General features: G+C 43.9%; 1 protein-coding gene across 3 annotated transcripts in view; it reads right to left on the reverse strand.

Moving 5' to 3' along the window:
• The window catches only part of NID2 (nidogen 2), an 80,423-nt gene extending 64,951 nt beyond the window's left edge, over positions 1 to 15,472 (reverse strand). For 2 of the 3 annotated variants that reach the window (XM_064292476.1, XM_064292474.1), the window contains exons 1-2: positions 15,104 to 15,472; positions 14,123 to 14,431 (exon numbers count right to left, since the gene is read on the reverse strand). In XM_064292476.1, the coding sequence (XP_064148546.1) occupies positions 14,123 to 14,431; positions 15,104 to 15,337 (543 nt within the window). In that variant the 5' untranslated portion in view covers positions 15,338 to 15,472. The remainder of the gene's footprint in view (positions 1 to 14,122; positions 14,432 to 15,103) is intronic. The other variant, XM_064292475.1, reaches the window with a different exon arrangement.
• Between the last annotated feature and the right edge of the window lie 207 nt (positions 15,473 to 15,679).

Below are 15,679 nucleotides of genomic sequence, written 5' to 3' on the forward strand. Positions count from 1 at the left end.
TTTAATGTACTTGTCTCTACTGAAACAGGCAAATATCAGAGGAAGAAAATCTCCTCTCAAACAGAAATTATGATCCAGAATATACTCCAAAAGAGTTTGGCTGTTTAAAATCCACCCAGCACACCAAATGATCACTTCTAAAGTTTCTCTCTGTTCCACAAAATTCTACATCTCCCTGCTAAAGAGCGCACTTCATTAAGTCCTGAAAGGCTGCTCCTCCCAAAGCACTCTTTGACTGGCTTCCAAACCGGAAAGGTCATTACATTCCTAGACAGATACAAGTCTTTGCAAGAGCCCCACACGCTCTGTCTCAGGAAAGGAAGCCCTCAGATGGGCTGCCAAACCCCACAAAAGGGTCACTGGTTCCTAACTCCCCCAGGACCCCAGAGAGAAGAAAGGGCCTCTGGCAAGAGGAGCAAGAGGAGGATCAGGGCCAGTGGCCGCCGAGCCTCAAGGTTTCTGCCACACTGTTATCACAAAGAGAAAAGCCAGAACCCTCAGCCAAAGCCAGGCAGAAGGAATCTGACTCTCCCTCCCAGGTATAGGACGTCACCAATCAATGATGATTTGACACGCGTTCAGAGCCAGGCTAACGGATACAAAACATGCCCCTCTATGAGTTTCTAATTTTTGCAACTGGATTCATTAATTTCAGTCATCTAGCAAAAAATCAGAACAGTGCCAAAGAGGCTGCAGGCTTGCAAAAATGGGAATTAAAACCAAGAAGTAGGGGTGACTCCTACTGGGGTCGTGAAGCTCTCCTTCCTGTCTTCCTTAGGGCCACATGCTTTCTATAGCTATAGGATCATTGAGTTCTGGTCTTATCTTAAACGTTGCTTGTAGGACATTGTCACATATATAAATTATCTCATTCTATTTCTGCCCTAAATCCTATAAATTCTACAAAAATTCAAAGATAAATGCTCAGTGCTATCAAGTTTCCTATTACATCCTTCTTGATTCTTGTTGTTCTTGGGTGCCATCAAGTCAATTTCAACTTGTAGTGGCCCCATGTGACAGAGTAGAACTTTCTCATAGGGTTTTCCAGGCTGTAACCTTTACAAGAGCAGATTGCCAGGTCTTTCTCCCACAGAGCCACTAAGTGGATTTTAACCAGTACTCTTTTGGTTAGTAGCCAAGTGCTTAACAGTTGTGCCACCAGGCTTCTTCCCTGACACTTACTCTTTAGCGAAACTTCAGCATTTCTTTAATCAATTTCCCTACATGTCTCTTTTCTCTGTACCTTCACCACTATATCTCAGGCTAAGGTTAAACTCTTTCAGATAGATTGTAGGCTCCCCTTCTTCCAGACCTTAGCTCCAGAAGTCAAAAAGCTACAACAAAGAACTGCTTTTACCTCTCATTGTCTATGTGGAATACAAGTACACACACACACACACAAAACCCTGCAATGACTAACATTCTTTGCAACAAGGCAACATGACCTCAGTTCCCATATATTCCCCATACTACACAGATCTGTGTAACAGTTCTCTGCAACTCTCACTGCCAAAACAAAACACCCTTTCCCAGAAACACCAGTTTTTAAGAAGCATTAATTCTCTTTATGTCTTGTGTCATTAGTTGTTTGACAGTCAACACCAGGACTTCTTTGCTCTATGACATGCCTATGACAGTTCAAGGAATCTCAGGTGAACTGACTTGATAAACACTCTTTGCTCACATTTTTTCAGATGCAATTATACCTTGACATTTATCCAATATCAGGTGCAACATTCTGTCACACCCACTATGAATATCTATGGACAGAAAGGGCAGACACAGAACTAAAATTGTTTTATGTGGTAAAGAAAAGATGCCATTCCCCTGATACCTTAAAATTTCCAGTAACTTTGAAATATAAGGTTAGGATGCCAAGGTTTAAGAAAGGCATGCAGAACTCACAGTCCTTCGAGTTAAGTAGATTACTGTTTGCCAAAATCAATCTCCAAAGAACTATTAAAATAAGAACTCAAGACCCAGGGTTCTTTAAAAATATTCAGAAGAAGCTTCAACATGGGTAATTGAAAAAACATCCTCTCTCCAAACAGAATTCTCATCTCCTTTCTAAATGAAACAAATTCTGTAGCCAACTCAGCATATGGTAATGTTTGGAGAATGACTTTAATTAGAAAAGTAAAAGAAAGATGGAAGCTACAACCCCGCCCCCCACCCCACCACATACATAAAAGTTGTAATTCAGAGTCCTTATCCAAAGAATCTTAGGTTTTACACCATAGCATCCTCATAAATTAAGAGAAATGAAAGAACCAGAATCTGGTCCTATCAAGCCAAAGGAGGGGAACACAGATTGACTGAGAATCTGCAACCTCTGAGTGTAAAGAACTACAATGGCTAACTGAAAATATCACCTCAGTTAATCCTCACAACGATTCTACAGGGCAGGAGGCATTGCTACCCCATTTTAAAGGTGAGGAAACTAAGACTGAGTCTGGGTCATTACTTTCAAAGTCACTTGGTAACTGTTTATAAACCACTTCTTTTTTCAAGGTGTTTTTATCTTTATTGTTCTCTTTACAACCACCCTGGGTATAAAGGTTAACATTATGTGTAAACATGGCTAGGCCGTGATTCTCTGTATTATACAATTATCCTCCATTTTGTGATCTAATGTAAGTAGAGCTTTCTTAGGGGTGAGGCCTGCATCCAATATATATGGATGTTCTGGGGAAGCTTTCTCCCAATCCTGCATCTGACTCCTCATCATCTAACCTCCAGTTCTTGGGACATGAGCCAGCAACCTGCCACCTGCCCTGCAGATTTTGGAATTTCCCAGCTCTTATAGCCCCGTGAGCCAGCAGCCTGCTCTCTGACCTGGTGGTTTGAGAGTCATCAAACTCTGCAACCATGTGAATCAGGAAAAGCCTCTAGCCTGACACTTGACCCATGGATTTGGGATTTTCCAGCCTCCACAACTGCATGAGCCATTTCCTTGAAATAAGTCTCTCTCTCTCTCTATGTATATACACACACATACATTTCACTGGTTTTGCTCCTCTAGAGAACCCAGCTGTCTCAGTCATCTAGTGCTGCTGTAACAGAAATGCCACAAGTAGATGGTTTAACAAACAAAATTTTATTCTCCCAATTTTCCCCTGGACTAGGAGTTTCTCTGTGCAGGAACCCTCGGTCCAAAGGATACACTTTGCTCCTGGAGCTTCTTTCTTGGTGGTATGAGGTTCCCCTGCCTCTCTGCCTGCTTCTCTCTTCTATATCCGAAAAGAAACCAGCGCAAAGCACAATCCAATTCTATAGATTGAGTTCTGCCTCATCAACACAACTCATTAATATCATAGAGGCAGGATTTACAACACATAGGAAAATCACATCACATGACAAAATGGTGGACAATCATCCAATACCAGGAATCATGGTCTAGCCAAGTTGATACACACTTTTTTGGGGGACACAATTCAATCCATGACATTCCACCCTTTGGCCCCCTCAAAATCACATCCTTGCAACACGCAAAACACATTTACCCCATTATATCATAGCAAAAGTCTCAACTCCAAGTCCAAAATCCAAATATTCCTCTTTATCTGTGAAATCTAGAATACAAGTTATCTGCTTCCAAAGGTACGATGGCAAAACAGTCATAAGCTAGACATTTCTATTACAAATGAGAGAAATTGAAGGGAAAGAAGGATAACGGGCACCAAGCAAGTCGACAAAACACATTACATTAGTCCTCAAGGCTTTGAAATTAATCCCTATTCTCTGAGACGATTTACACAACGGCCCTGCCCTCCAGATTCTAGGTACTGGTCACACTCCCTGGATTCTGAATGGAGGCCCTTCAGCCTTGGGCTTCATTCAGCTCCCCCTTCCGGGCCCACTGGGCGGGCAACTCTGTTCCCTTGGCTTTAGGCATACCATTCTCCTAGTCCACTGAGTGGCAACTCCACTCTTAGAAATACCAGAGGCCATGGCTCCCCCCTTTGAAACTCCAGAGGTCATGGCCAGACCTTTTGAGACTGAAGCAGCTCCGCTTCTGTGTTCCTTGTCCTCTCAGCCCTTGGGCCTCACGCTCACATCTACCCTGCGGGGGCAAGTGTTCCAAAGCTCTGTAGCTCCACTGATAAATGCCTGGAGGCACCCCCACTCCATCAGGAAGCCTCTTGCACACAGGTACTCAACTCTCTAGCTCTGTAGGTTGGCTCTGGCATTGTCTGCTTCTGGTCTCCTGGTTCTGCTGCTACCAGGCCTCTGCTGCTCCAAGTTCCCTGCCACCTCCAATCTTCTGCACTGCCACTCCTCTACCCATTCACAGTTTCAAAACTGCTTGCACATTTTAGGTATCTGTTAGAGCAGCACCCTACTCACAGTACCAAATTCTGCCTTAGTCATCTAGTGCTGCTGTAACAGAAATGCTACAAGTGGGTGGCTTTAACAAACAAAAGTTTATTCTCTCAATCTTCTGGACTAGGAGCTTCTCTATGCAGGAACCCTGGCTCCAAAGGGCATGCTCTTCTTCTGGTACTGCTTTCTTGGTGGTATGAAGTCCCCCTGTCTCTCTGCTCGCTTCTCTCTTTTATATCCCAAAAGAAACTGGCTCATGACAAAATCCAATTCCATAAATTAAGTCCTGCCTCATCAACACAACTGCCGCCCATCCTCCCTCATTAACATCATAAAGGCAGGATTCACAACATATGGGAAAATCACATCAGATGACAAAATGGTGGACAATCACATAATACCAGGAATCATGGTATAGCCAACTGATACACACATTTTGGGGGGATACAATTCAATCCATGACACCAGCCTAAGACATTTGGTACCAAGAGTAATTCTACAGGGACAAAATCATAAGGGTGAGTTTTCTGAACTCATTCTCAAGTCTGGTTAGTCTTAAAGGCATCGATGACTCTGCCTCCAGTAGTAAAAAGGGCACTACTAATCCATGGCATGAGGTGGCAATAGAAATGCACAAAATATCACTACCACTGGATCAAATACTTGTGATAAACAATGCTCTGAGTGATTACATACTTGATGCTTTTCTATAATTTTGTAACAATGGGACATATAAGAAGTTGGTGGTTGGTCCTACTTTTGCTAGACAAAGTGGTGAAAGAAATGAATGAACTCAAAGCTTCAGAGTCACAGCTTAAACACCACATACAAGACCTGAAAGTTGTCACTTATGCCCTGAAAGGAAGCCTTATTTCCTGTAGTAACAGAGATGATACTGCCGAAAATCAAACCCAGAGTCTTATTGCAAGAGTGGCTGAATTACATCAGTTGAATTCCCAACATTGAATAGTGTCAAAGTTAAAATGAGAGTATTCATTGGGAAGAAACAGGATCCTGAAACTTGGGATGGGATGGGGACATATGGGCAGATAATCAGAAAACTGAGGACAGTGAGCCCTTAAATTCTGATGAATCACTCCTGCCAACAGAACCAGCTGTCTTACTCCCATCTGAAGGGATCACTCCTTCTTTGTATGCTAAGCAACCCTCCCCACTAAAACCATTAACCCTTCCACCCCCATCAGATGAGATTAACCCAGCTGTGGCTAAAGAATCTTTGTCTAAGATATTGCCTGGGGTGGTGCCTGGGGCATTGCCTGAGGCAGGTGTCTTACAAGACATTGCTGAATGTCCCCAGGACCTAATCTCTCTACACATTTTTGCTTCTAGACCTATAACCAGACTTAAGTCCCAGCAAGCCCCAAGAGGTGAAGTACAAAGTGTGACCCAGGAGGAGGTACACTATATTCCAAAAGAACTGCTTGATTTTTCTAATGTATACAAACAGAAACCTAGGGAATATGTGTGGGAACGGCTATTAAGGGTGTGGGATAGTGGTGCAAGGAACATAAAATTGGATCAGTCTGAGTTTATTGATATGGGTCCACTAAACACAGATTCTTCATTCAATATTTCAGCTCGAGAGGTTAGGAAAAGATCTAATAGTTTAATTGGTTGTTTTACTGAAGCATGGATTACAAGGTGGCCTACACTAAATCAAGTTGAAATGACAGATTTGCCTTGGTATACTGTAGAAGAAAGTATTCAAAGCCTTCGGGAAACTGGCATGTTAGAGCAGATTTATCAGACTGGACCCACAGACCCAGCCATGGAGTGCCCAGAGAACACACTTTTTTACCACAACCTTGAGGAACAAATTTGTGAAGGGAGCCCCAGCATCCTTGAAGACCACTGCAATTGCATTTTATGTAAGTCAGATTTGATTGTGGGAACTGCCCTAATTGAATTAAGACACTTAACTACAATGAGGTTGATTGGATCTCATGGTGGTAGGGGACAAGTGGCAGCACTCAATCAACAAAGATAAGGTAGGCATGGTTACCATAATGGACAGCAGAGTCAAAGCAGTAATCAGAATAGCCTGACTCATGGACCTATGGTGTTGGCTACTTAGTCATGGTATCCTAGGAGTGAAAGAGATGACAAATCTACTAAGTATTTACTTGATCTGTGTAAGTGGAAGAATTCTAGGTCAAGTGAACAGCAGTCTAACTCAAATCGCCAGAATAAAGAGTCATGATTCTTCAATTTATTCCCAGACTTCAGCCAGTTTATAGACATACAACCCCTTGAATGAAAGGGAGGCCAGGTTTCCTTGAGGAAGGACCCCACTATACTGCCAAAAATTTATACCATTAAGCTTTCTCCCAGCATTCCCCAAAGGGATTGATGGTCTTTAACGAGAATGTTCATTGGGGAAAAGGAAATAATCAGACTTTTGGGGGATGCTGGACACTGGTTCTGAACTGACACTAATTCCGTGAGACCCAAAACATGAGTGTGGCCCACAACTCAGAGTAGAGGCATAGGAAGGTAGGTTATTAATGGAGTCTTAGCTCAGGTCCATCTCACAGTAGGTCCAGTGGGTCCCCGAAGCCATCCTGTAGTGATTTCACCAGTTCCAGAATGCATGATTTGAATAGACATATTCAGCAACTGGTAGAACACCCACAACGGATCCTTGAAATGTGGAATAAGGGCTATTATGATAGGAAAAGCCAAGTGGAAGCCATTAGAACTGCCCCTACCTAGGAAAATTGTAAACCAAAAGCAATACCGTATTCCTGTAGGGACTGCAGAGATTACTGCCCCCATCAAGGACTTTAAGGATGCAGGGGTGATGATGCCCACCACATGCCTATTCAACTCACCTATTTGGCCTGTGCAAAAAACAGATGGATCTTGGAGAATGACAGCGGATTATTGAAAAATTAACCAGATGGCGACTCTAATTGCAGTTATTGTTTCTGATGTGGTTTCATTGCTTGAGCAAATTAATACATCTCCTGGTACTTGGTACTTAGCTACTGATCAGGCTAATGCCTTCTTCTCCACACCTGTTTCAAAGAACCATCAGAAGCACTTTGTTTTCAGCTGGTTACCTCAAGGTATATCAACTCTCCAGCTCTATGTCATAATTTAGTCTTGCAGAGACCTTGATTGCCTTTCCCTTCCACAAGGCTTCACATTGGTCTATTACATTGATGACATTATGCTGACTGGACATAGTAAGGAAGAAATATCAATGACTCTAGACTTATTGCTAAGATATTTGCATGCTAAAGGGTGGAAAATTAACCTAACAAAAATTCAGGCGCCTTCCACCTCAGTGAAATTTCTAGGGGTCCGGTGTTGTGAGGCATGTCAAGATACCCTTTCTAAAGTGAAGAAAAGTTGTTGCATCTGGGCCCTTGTACGACTAAAAATGAGGCACAACTCCTGGTAGGCCTCTTTGGATTTTGGAGTCAATATATCTCTCCTTCGGGTGCGCTACTCTGACCTATTTATCAAGTGACTTGAAAAGCTGCTAGTTTTCAGTGGGTCGCAGAACAAGGGCAGGGTCTGTAAGAGATTCAAGCTGTTGCACAAGCCGCTCTGCCACGTGGGGCATATGATCTGGGTGATCCAATAGTTCTTGAAGTGGCAGTGGCAGACAGAGACGCTGTTTGGAGTCTTTGGCAGGCCTCTATTGGTGAATCACAGCACAGATCCTTAGGATTTTGGACCAAACCCCTGCCATCCTCTTCAGATAACTACTCTCCTTTTGGGGAACAACTTTTAGCTTGTTAGTGGGCCTTAGCAGAGACTGAACACTTAACCATTGGCCACCAAGTGACTATGCAGCCTGAGCTGCCCAGCATGCACTGGTTGTTATCTGACCCACAGAGTCATAAAGTTGGATGTTCATAGCAGCACTCTATCATTAAATGGATGTGGTATATATGAGATCAGGCCTGAGCAGGACCTGAAGGCACAAGTAAGTTACATGAGGAAGTGGCCTAAATGCCCATGGTCTCCACCGGTCACATTACCTTCTATCTCCCAGTCTGCATCTATGGCTCCATGGGGAGTTCCTTATGATCAGTTGACTGAGGAAGAGAAAACTTGTGCTTGATTTACAGATGGTTCCGTGTGATATGCAGGCACCACTTGAAAGTGGACAGTGGCAGCACTATAACCCCTTTCTGGGACCTCCCTGAAGGACAGTGAAGAAAGGAAATGCTCCCAAGTGGGCAGACCTTCAAGCAGCTCACTTGTTCTTTACTTTGCTTGGAAGGAGAAATGACCAGATGAGCAATTGTATACTGATTCATGGGCTGTGGCCAATGGTTTTGCTAGAAAGCCAGGAATTTGGAAAGAACATGATTGGAAAATTGGTGACAAGGAGGTATGAGGAAGAGGTGTGTGGATAGACCACTCTGAACGGGCCAGAGAAGTGATGATATTTGTGTCTCATGTGAATGCTCACCAAAAGGTGACCTTGGCAGAGGAAGGTTTTAACAATCATGTGAACGGGATGTGGATACCAGTCATTCCCTTTCCCCAGCCTCTTCCATCATGTCCCATGGACTCATAAACAAAGGGGTCATGATGGCAGTGATGGAGATTAGACATGGGCTCAGCAATACAGGCTTCTACTCACCAAGGCCTATCTGGCTACAGCCACTGCTGTAGTGCCCAATTTGTAAGCAGCAGAGACCAACAGGGAGTTCCCAACAAGGTACCATTCTTCAGGGTGATCAACCAGCAACCTGGTGGCACATTAATTACATTGGACCACTTCTATAATGGAAAGGGCAGTATTTTGTTCTCACTGGAGTAGACACTTAATTCTGGATATGCACCTGCCTTCCCTACTATCTGTGGACTTAAAGAATGCCTTATCCACCACCATGGTATCCTAAACAGCATTACCTCGAATCAAGGAACTCACTTCATAAAAATGTAGTGCAGCAATTGGCCCATGCTTATGGAATTCACTGGTCTTATTATATTCCCCATCATCCTGAAGCAGCTGGCTTGATAGAATGATGGAATGGCCTTCTGAAGATACAATTATGGCACCAGCTAGGTGGTAATACCTTGCGGGGTTGGGGCAATGTTCTCCAGGAGGTTATACATGCTCTAAACCAGCATCTAAACCAGCATGCTGTTTCTCTCATCACCAGGATTAACAGGTCCAGGGGTCAAGGGGTGGAAATGGCAGTGGCACCACTCACTATTACTCCTAGTGACCCACTCCTCACAAAATCTTTACTTCCTATACCCATGACCCCATGCTCTATCATTCTAGAGATCTTAGTTCCAAAGGAGGAATGCTCCCACCTGGAGACACAACATGGATTCCATTGAACTGGAAGTTAAGAATGCCACCTAGCCACTTTGGGTTCCTCATGTCTCTGGATCAACAGGCAAAGAAGGGAGTTACCATATTGGCTGGTGGGACTGATCCTGAATATCAAAGCAAAATCAGGTTGGTTTTGCATAATGGAGTTAAAGAAGATTACGTCTGGAATACAGTAAATTCCTTAGGGTGTCTCTTAGTACTATCATGCCCTGTGATTGGAGTCAATGGAAAAGTACAATTCAGTTCCGACATGAGTACTGATGGCCCAGATCCTTCATGAATGAAGATTTGGGTCACCCTACCAGGCAAAGAACCATGACCAGCTGAAGGTCTTACGGAGGGGAAAGGGAATACAGAATGGGTAGTGTAAGAAAGTAGTTCTAAATACCAGTTACGACCACATGATCAGTTGCAGAAATGAAGACTATAATTGTTACGAGTATTTCTTCCTTTTTTTATTATATGTGTGAGGATGGTGCAGGTTTGCGTGGTGTTTCATTCTGTTGTACACAGGGTCACTATGAGTCAGAACTGACTCAATGACAACAACGTGTGTGTGTGTGTGTGTGTGTGTGTGTGTGTGTGGAGAGAGAGTAAATATTTTTGTTTTCTTCTCTCCCTTATCACATTACTTATTATAAAATATAAGGCGTAAACACGGCTAGTGCGTTTTTGGTTGTATGCATGTTAGGCACAAATATGATTTTATTATTGTCTTTATTTAGAGATTATGTATGGTTTAAGGAGATGTGTACAGGTGCCAAGTTGACAAAGGGTGGACTGTAATGGTTAGTGTTACGTGCCAACTTGGCTAGGCCATAATTTTCAGTACTATATAATTATCCTTGATTTTTTCATCTGATGTAAGGGGATTTTCTTTTGGGACATGGCCTGTATCCAATATATAAGGATGGTCTCGCAAAGCTTTCTCTTGATCCAGCATCAGATTCATCATCATCTGACCTCCAGTTCTTGGGATGTGAGCCAGTAGTCTGCCGTCTGACCTGCAGATTTTGGGATTTGTCAGCTCCATAGCCCCGTGAGCCAGCAGCCTGCCCTCTGACCTGCCTATTTGGGGTTTGTCAGCCCCTGTAACCACGTGAGTCAGGAAAAGCCTCTAGCATGATGCCTAACCCACAGATTTGGGACTTTCCAACCTCCATAACTGTGTGAGCCATTTCCTTGAAATAAATTTCTCTCTCTCTTTCATATATATACATATATATATGCTTTACTGGTTTTGCTTCTCTAGAGAACCCAGCCTAAGACACTGGGTAAGGGAACCATTATTCCAATGCTAAAGATGAAGAAATTAAGAAAAATAATTAACAGTTACCTTGTCTGTAATTTTTAATTTCCAATAAGACCTGATAAAATTTGGATGTTAAAGCTCTAGCATGATTTCATAACCTAGAGCCTCTGTGCAGTTGCTCATCTTGTAGATTCATCCTGCTTAACTCAATTTTGTCTTTTTTTTCTCTGTTGAAAAACTACCAGATGCAGTTGAGTTCTCTTCAGAGCATTGGGATACTAATTTGGAAGTGATAGTGGCATGAAAATTGTCTTTGCAAGCAGGTTTCATTCCAAGTTCATTCTTCCTTTGAATGAAAAACAGTGCGAAGGACTCTTCTGGTACTAAGATCACATTGAGAGAATAAAACCCAAGTCTTATTTATTGAAAGTCTTTGGAAAAGGCACAAATATTACTTTATCTACCTACATCACCTGAGCTAAGGAAATGGGTTTCACATGAAAAGTGTGGACAAAAGCAAAAAAAAAAAGAGAGACTAAGAAATCTGTATTCTAAACCTTTCTCTGTGCCACTAACAGCACAATTCTGAACAGTTGCTTGAACTTCTATTTCCTTTATCTGTGAAATGCAAACAATTATTCTTGTTGAACCTATCTTGTTAGAATTGTTGATGGGAAAATAGCATAATAAAATATTGTTATAAGAATCTAACACGATAGCTTGGATAAACAACACATATAATGATTGTCTAAGTAATCAGTCTTTCCTTTGAGCCTTTACCTTCTCAGTACAGTAAAATAGGGCTCTCTTAAAATAAAATGAAAAAATCCAGTCGTACCAATCTCCTGCTTAAAATCCTTCAAAGTCTGCCTACTGCTAAATAACAAAGTCTAAGCTCCTAGCAGCATGTGATCTGTTCCTACCCTATGGCACGTCCAGTCTCATATCCCACCACCCTTCCTTTTCAGGAATAATGTACCAAATGCAATGCCCCAAACATATTATCTGTACATAGATGATGTGTCATATGCTATCTCTTCTGTGTGGAATGTTCCACCCTGCTCAACTCAGACTCAAAGGAACTTCTTCACTAAAATCTTCCCAGCCAGATTGAGGCTTTTGACAAGGAAGGAGTTATGCTCCTTAAGTAAAGTGATTACTATACTTACTACATTGAACAATAATCAATATCCCAACTAAAGTATGAAAGTATACCTTTTCATAGTGCCTACCCCAGTCCTGACATACAGTAAAAATGTAAAAAGAGTTTGTTGAATGACGAAATCTCAACTCTGTTTAAACATAAATTATTTATACGTACATATAGGAATTTTTTTTATAGGAATATGCCGCATATAAAATATATGTTTAGAAAAAAAGACTGGAAGAAACATAATAAATTATTAATTAAATTATTAACCTCTGGTTAGGAGAATTAGACAGTGTTTGTTTTCTATGTTTTCCAAGTTTTTTATTACACTTAATTTTTCAAACAAGTTTTTTTTTAAACTTGTAAACAAATATGAATGAATGAATGAACACAAAATAATGGTGGGGATCTTGCCTTATTCATCTTTGTGTCCGCTCCAATACTCCACCCAGCCCAGTGTCCTGCACAAAGGTGTTCATTATATTTGTTTGAATTGAATTTTATTCTGTTGAATTAAATAATTGAGATGTCTAATTCATACAGAGCCCCGGTGGCGCAGTGTTTAAGTGATATGGCTGTTAACCAAAAGGCCAGCAGTTTAAATTCACCAGCCACTCCTTGGAAACCCTATGGGGTAGTTCTACTGTGTCCTCTAGGGCCACTATGGGCCAGAGTCGACTCCACAGGAACATTTTTTTTTTAACTCATATATTTAGAAATTATTCAGTAAATGAAATTAAATATTGTCTGACTTTAAGTTAAATGGTAAAAAACATAAACACAAGTGATTTCTATATCTAGCATCTTTTTTGCTTAGTGCACATTTTAGGATATACTCATACCCTCAGAACACAGAATAAGAATGGCCACCATGTTGAACTACACAGTGACAATCGGCAAGTTACTTAAACTCTTAGGAAGGATCTTTCCATAGCTAAAAAACACTCTGATGATTTAAAATTGATGTAAATTTTACGTTGGAATATGACATTTTTAGCTTTATGTCCAATTTCAAAGGAGGAAGCACTTACCTACTCCAGGAATGAGGCACTTCCCTACTTGCCAAGCCACCCTGCCCCACCTGATGTACATTGGGAGAATTTCAGTGGCCTTCAAATGGCTGTGAAGTCTACAGACTGGGAGTTTTACATTCTTCAGGTGGAGACTGTAAAACAAATCAAGGGCAGTCTCCTGCACACTAAGGAGCAGGTAGACTGGTACCTGGAGGGCAATTTGGCAAAAGCAAGCAAGAACCTTATAAAAAATGCATCCTCTGTGGACCACCAATTCTACTTCCTGGAATGTCAACTAAGGACATGTAGAAAGATTTAGCTTAAGAAAGAAAAAAAAAAGTGCTTTGCTGTATTATTAATAATAATGAAAAACTGGAAATAACCTAATGACCACTGAGGCCACTGGTTGAGTAAATTGTGGTATATATACTGGGTGGAATTGTGCAGTGTTATAAATGATATAGAATTATACTTATTGACATTAAAACATATTCACAATATATTATTCAGTGGGGAAAAAAGTAGGTTGCAAAACAATATGTGTAGTGTGAACACATCGTTAATAGGTACTGACAGACACAGATGTGAGCAGAAAAAAACCTCCAGAAGCATGCTCATGGAAATTTTTAACTGTGGTAGGAAAATGAGCGGTTGTTCTTTTAAAAATTCCCTCTATTTTCTGATTTTTTCCTTCCATGAACATATAATTAAAAATAATACTTCTATACTTAGAGGTGATTCTAAAAATAAACAAGTGAACAATAAACCACCATGTGTAAGTTCAGAAGGGCTTTCTTCAGCTGCACTCTGTTCCTCATATTCCCTGAGCAAACCTCTCTTGGGTACAGTGACCATCTCTTAGAACCTCAGAGGAAGCCTGGATATAGCTGCCTTCTTCACTTCCAGGCCACTGAACCCTGGGTGCCACCAAATGATACATTAGCTTCAGGGCTGGCGCAGGCTCAGTAAACACCCGGAGCCATTTCCCCATTCCAGCTCAGTAATCACGCCCATTCCCCAGTTTGTTGGGCTGCAGAGCCTTGCTTGTTACTTACCTCCCCAGAGGGCGGCGCCCCTCGTGTGACCTCCTCATAGGCGCCCACCTGCTCCCAGGTCGCCAGGAAGGCATGGGTGGGGGCAAAGCGCGTGATGGAGCGCGGGAAGCCGGCGCGTACATAGCGGGCAGCTAGACCCAGCACTGCTGGGGACGTGTCCTCACGGTACAGGATCCGGCCCCTGCCCTGGCTGGTGTCGATGTCGGCCAGGAAGGGGGCGATGGCTGGGAAGTCTGTGGGGAAATCATCGTCTACGTATTGGGTCTCCCTCGGGAAGTCCTGGGTGGAGATGATGCCATTGGTGCCCACCTGAGAGGAAAGACAAAAAAGGTGACGGTCACTTAGGCTGCATGAAGCCACAGGGTGGCCACCACAAGCCCAGATGTGCTCGCCCACCCTGTCCCCCAGGGAGGGAAGGGCAGCCACGCTTCCAACCGCGCCAGGCACGAACGCACTGCATCCACCCACAGGGAGCCAGACTCCCGGCTCAGGGCGACCAGCGCACCTTCAGCGGGTGCGTGGTGCTTCACCTCTACCCAAAGAGCGGCTCAGTAGGTCCTGGAGCCCTGAAACTCGTCACTTCCCGAACAACCTTGGAGCCCCGTGTCCCTGGGGAGAAAACGCCCAGGTCCGAGGAGGAAACGCCCCAGCTTTGCTCTGCAGGCGTGCACAGCCTTCTCGAGGTGCTAACTGGAAACCCCAATAACCACCTTAGCGACTCCACATTCTTTTCTGACCGGGACGCGTATATGGCTGCGAACAATTCTTGCTCTCCACTGGTGGTAAAGAACTGCAGCGGGTCGGGCAGCAGCGTTGCTGCAAAGCTCGCTCCCACCCCAAGGGCGATCCGGACGGCCGGGCGTTGGGACTATTTTCCTTCCTCCCGCAGGCGGAGGTTCTGTGAGATAGACACTGCATGAAGCTTGGAAAGAAGCTAGGAGAAATGCGCCTAGTCCCGCACCAGGAGGGGGCTGAACTTACGTAGAGGTCACTGAACTGGGCTTCGTAGAAGTGCAGGGGGATCGCCAGCTTCACCGCTGCTGAGCTCTCGTCATCGCCTTCCTGCAGGAGCTGGTCCCCCCACGACTCGCCGTAGGGGAAGAGCTCGCCTGGGTGCAGCGCCGCAACCCGGGACAGCAGCAGCAGCAGCAACAGCAGCAGCAGCGGAGGCGGCTGTAGCAGCGCCGGCCGCTCGGCCGTCCGGTCCCCCTGCATGCTCACTCGGCCAGTGTGCTGCCCTGTCGCAGAGCGGGTCCCGGGTCCAGCCAGCCAGCCCACTAGCGGCTGCGCGCCAGCCTCGAACTAGGATCCCGGCGGGAGTCCGGCGGGGCAGGGCTCTCGGCCCTCCCAATGTGCTGATTGGCTGCAGTCCTCGGCCGGGGACCAATCGCCGGGTCTGAGAAAATTCGACCGTGGCCGACACATCTGGTTCTAGTTAAAAGTTTTCTAAGGCGGCGGTCGCAGAAGCAGCAGAGCCGGCAAGGTAAAAGCCCCAGGCCAAGGCTGCCCGGAGCTGCTCCTCCTCCCCCACTTCGTCCTCCCCTCCTCTCCTCCCCG

This window comes from Loxodonta africana, chromosome 10 (genome assembly GCF_030014295.1).
Source record: "Loxodonta africana isolate mLoxAfr1 chromosome 10, mLoxAfr1.hap2, whole genome shotgun sequence".
In the NCBI taxonomy this organism is placed as follows: domain Eukaryota; kingdom Metazoa; phylum Chordata; class Mammalia; order Proboscidea; family Elephantidae; genus Loxodonta; species Loxodonta africana.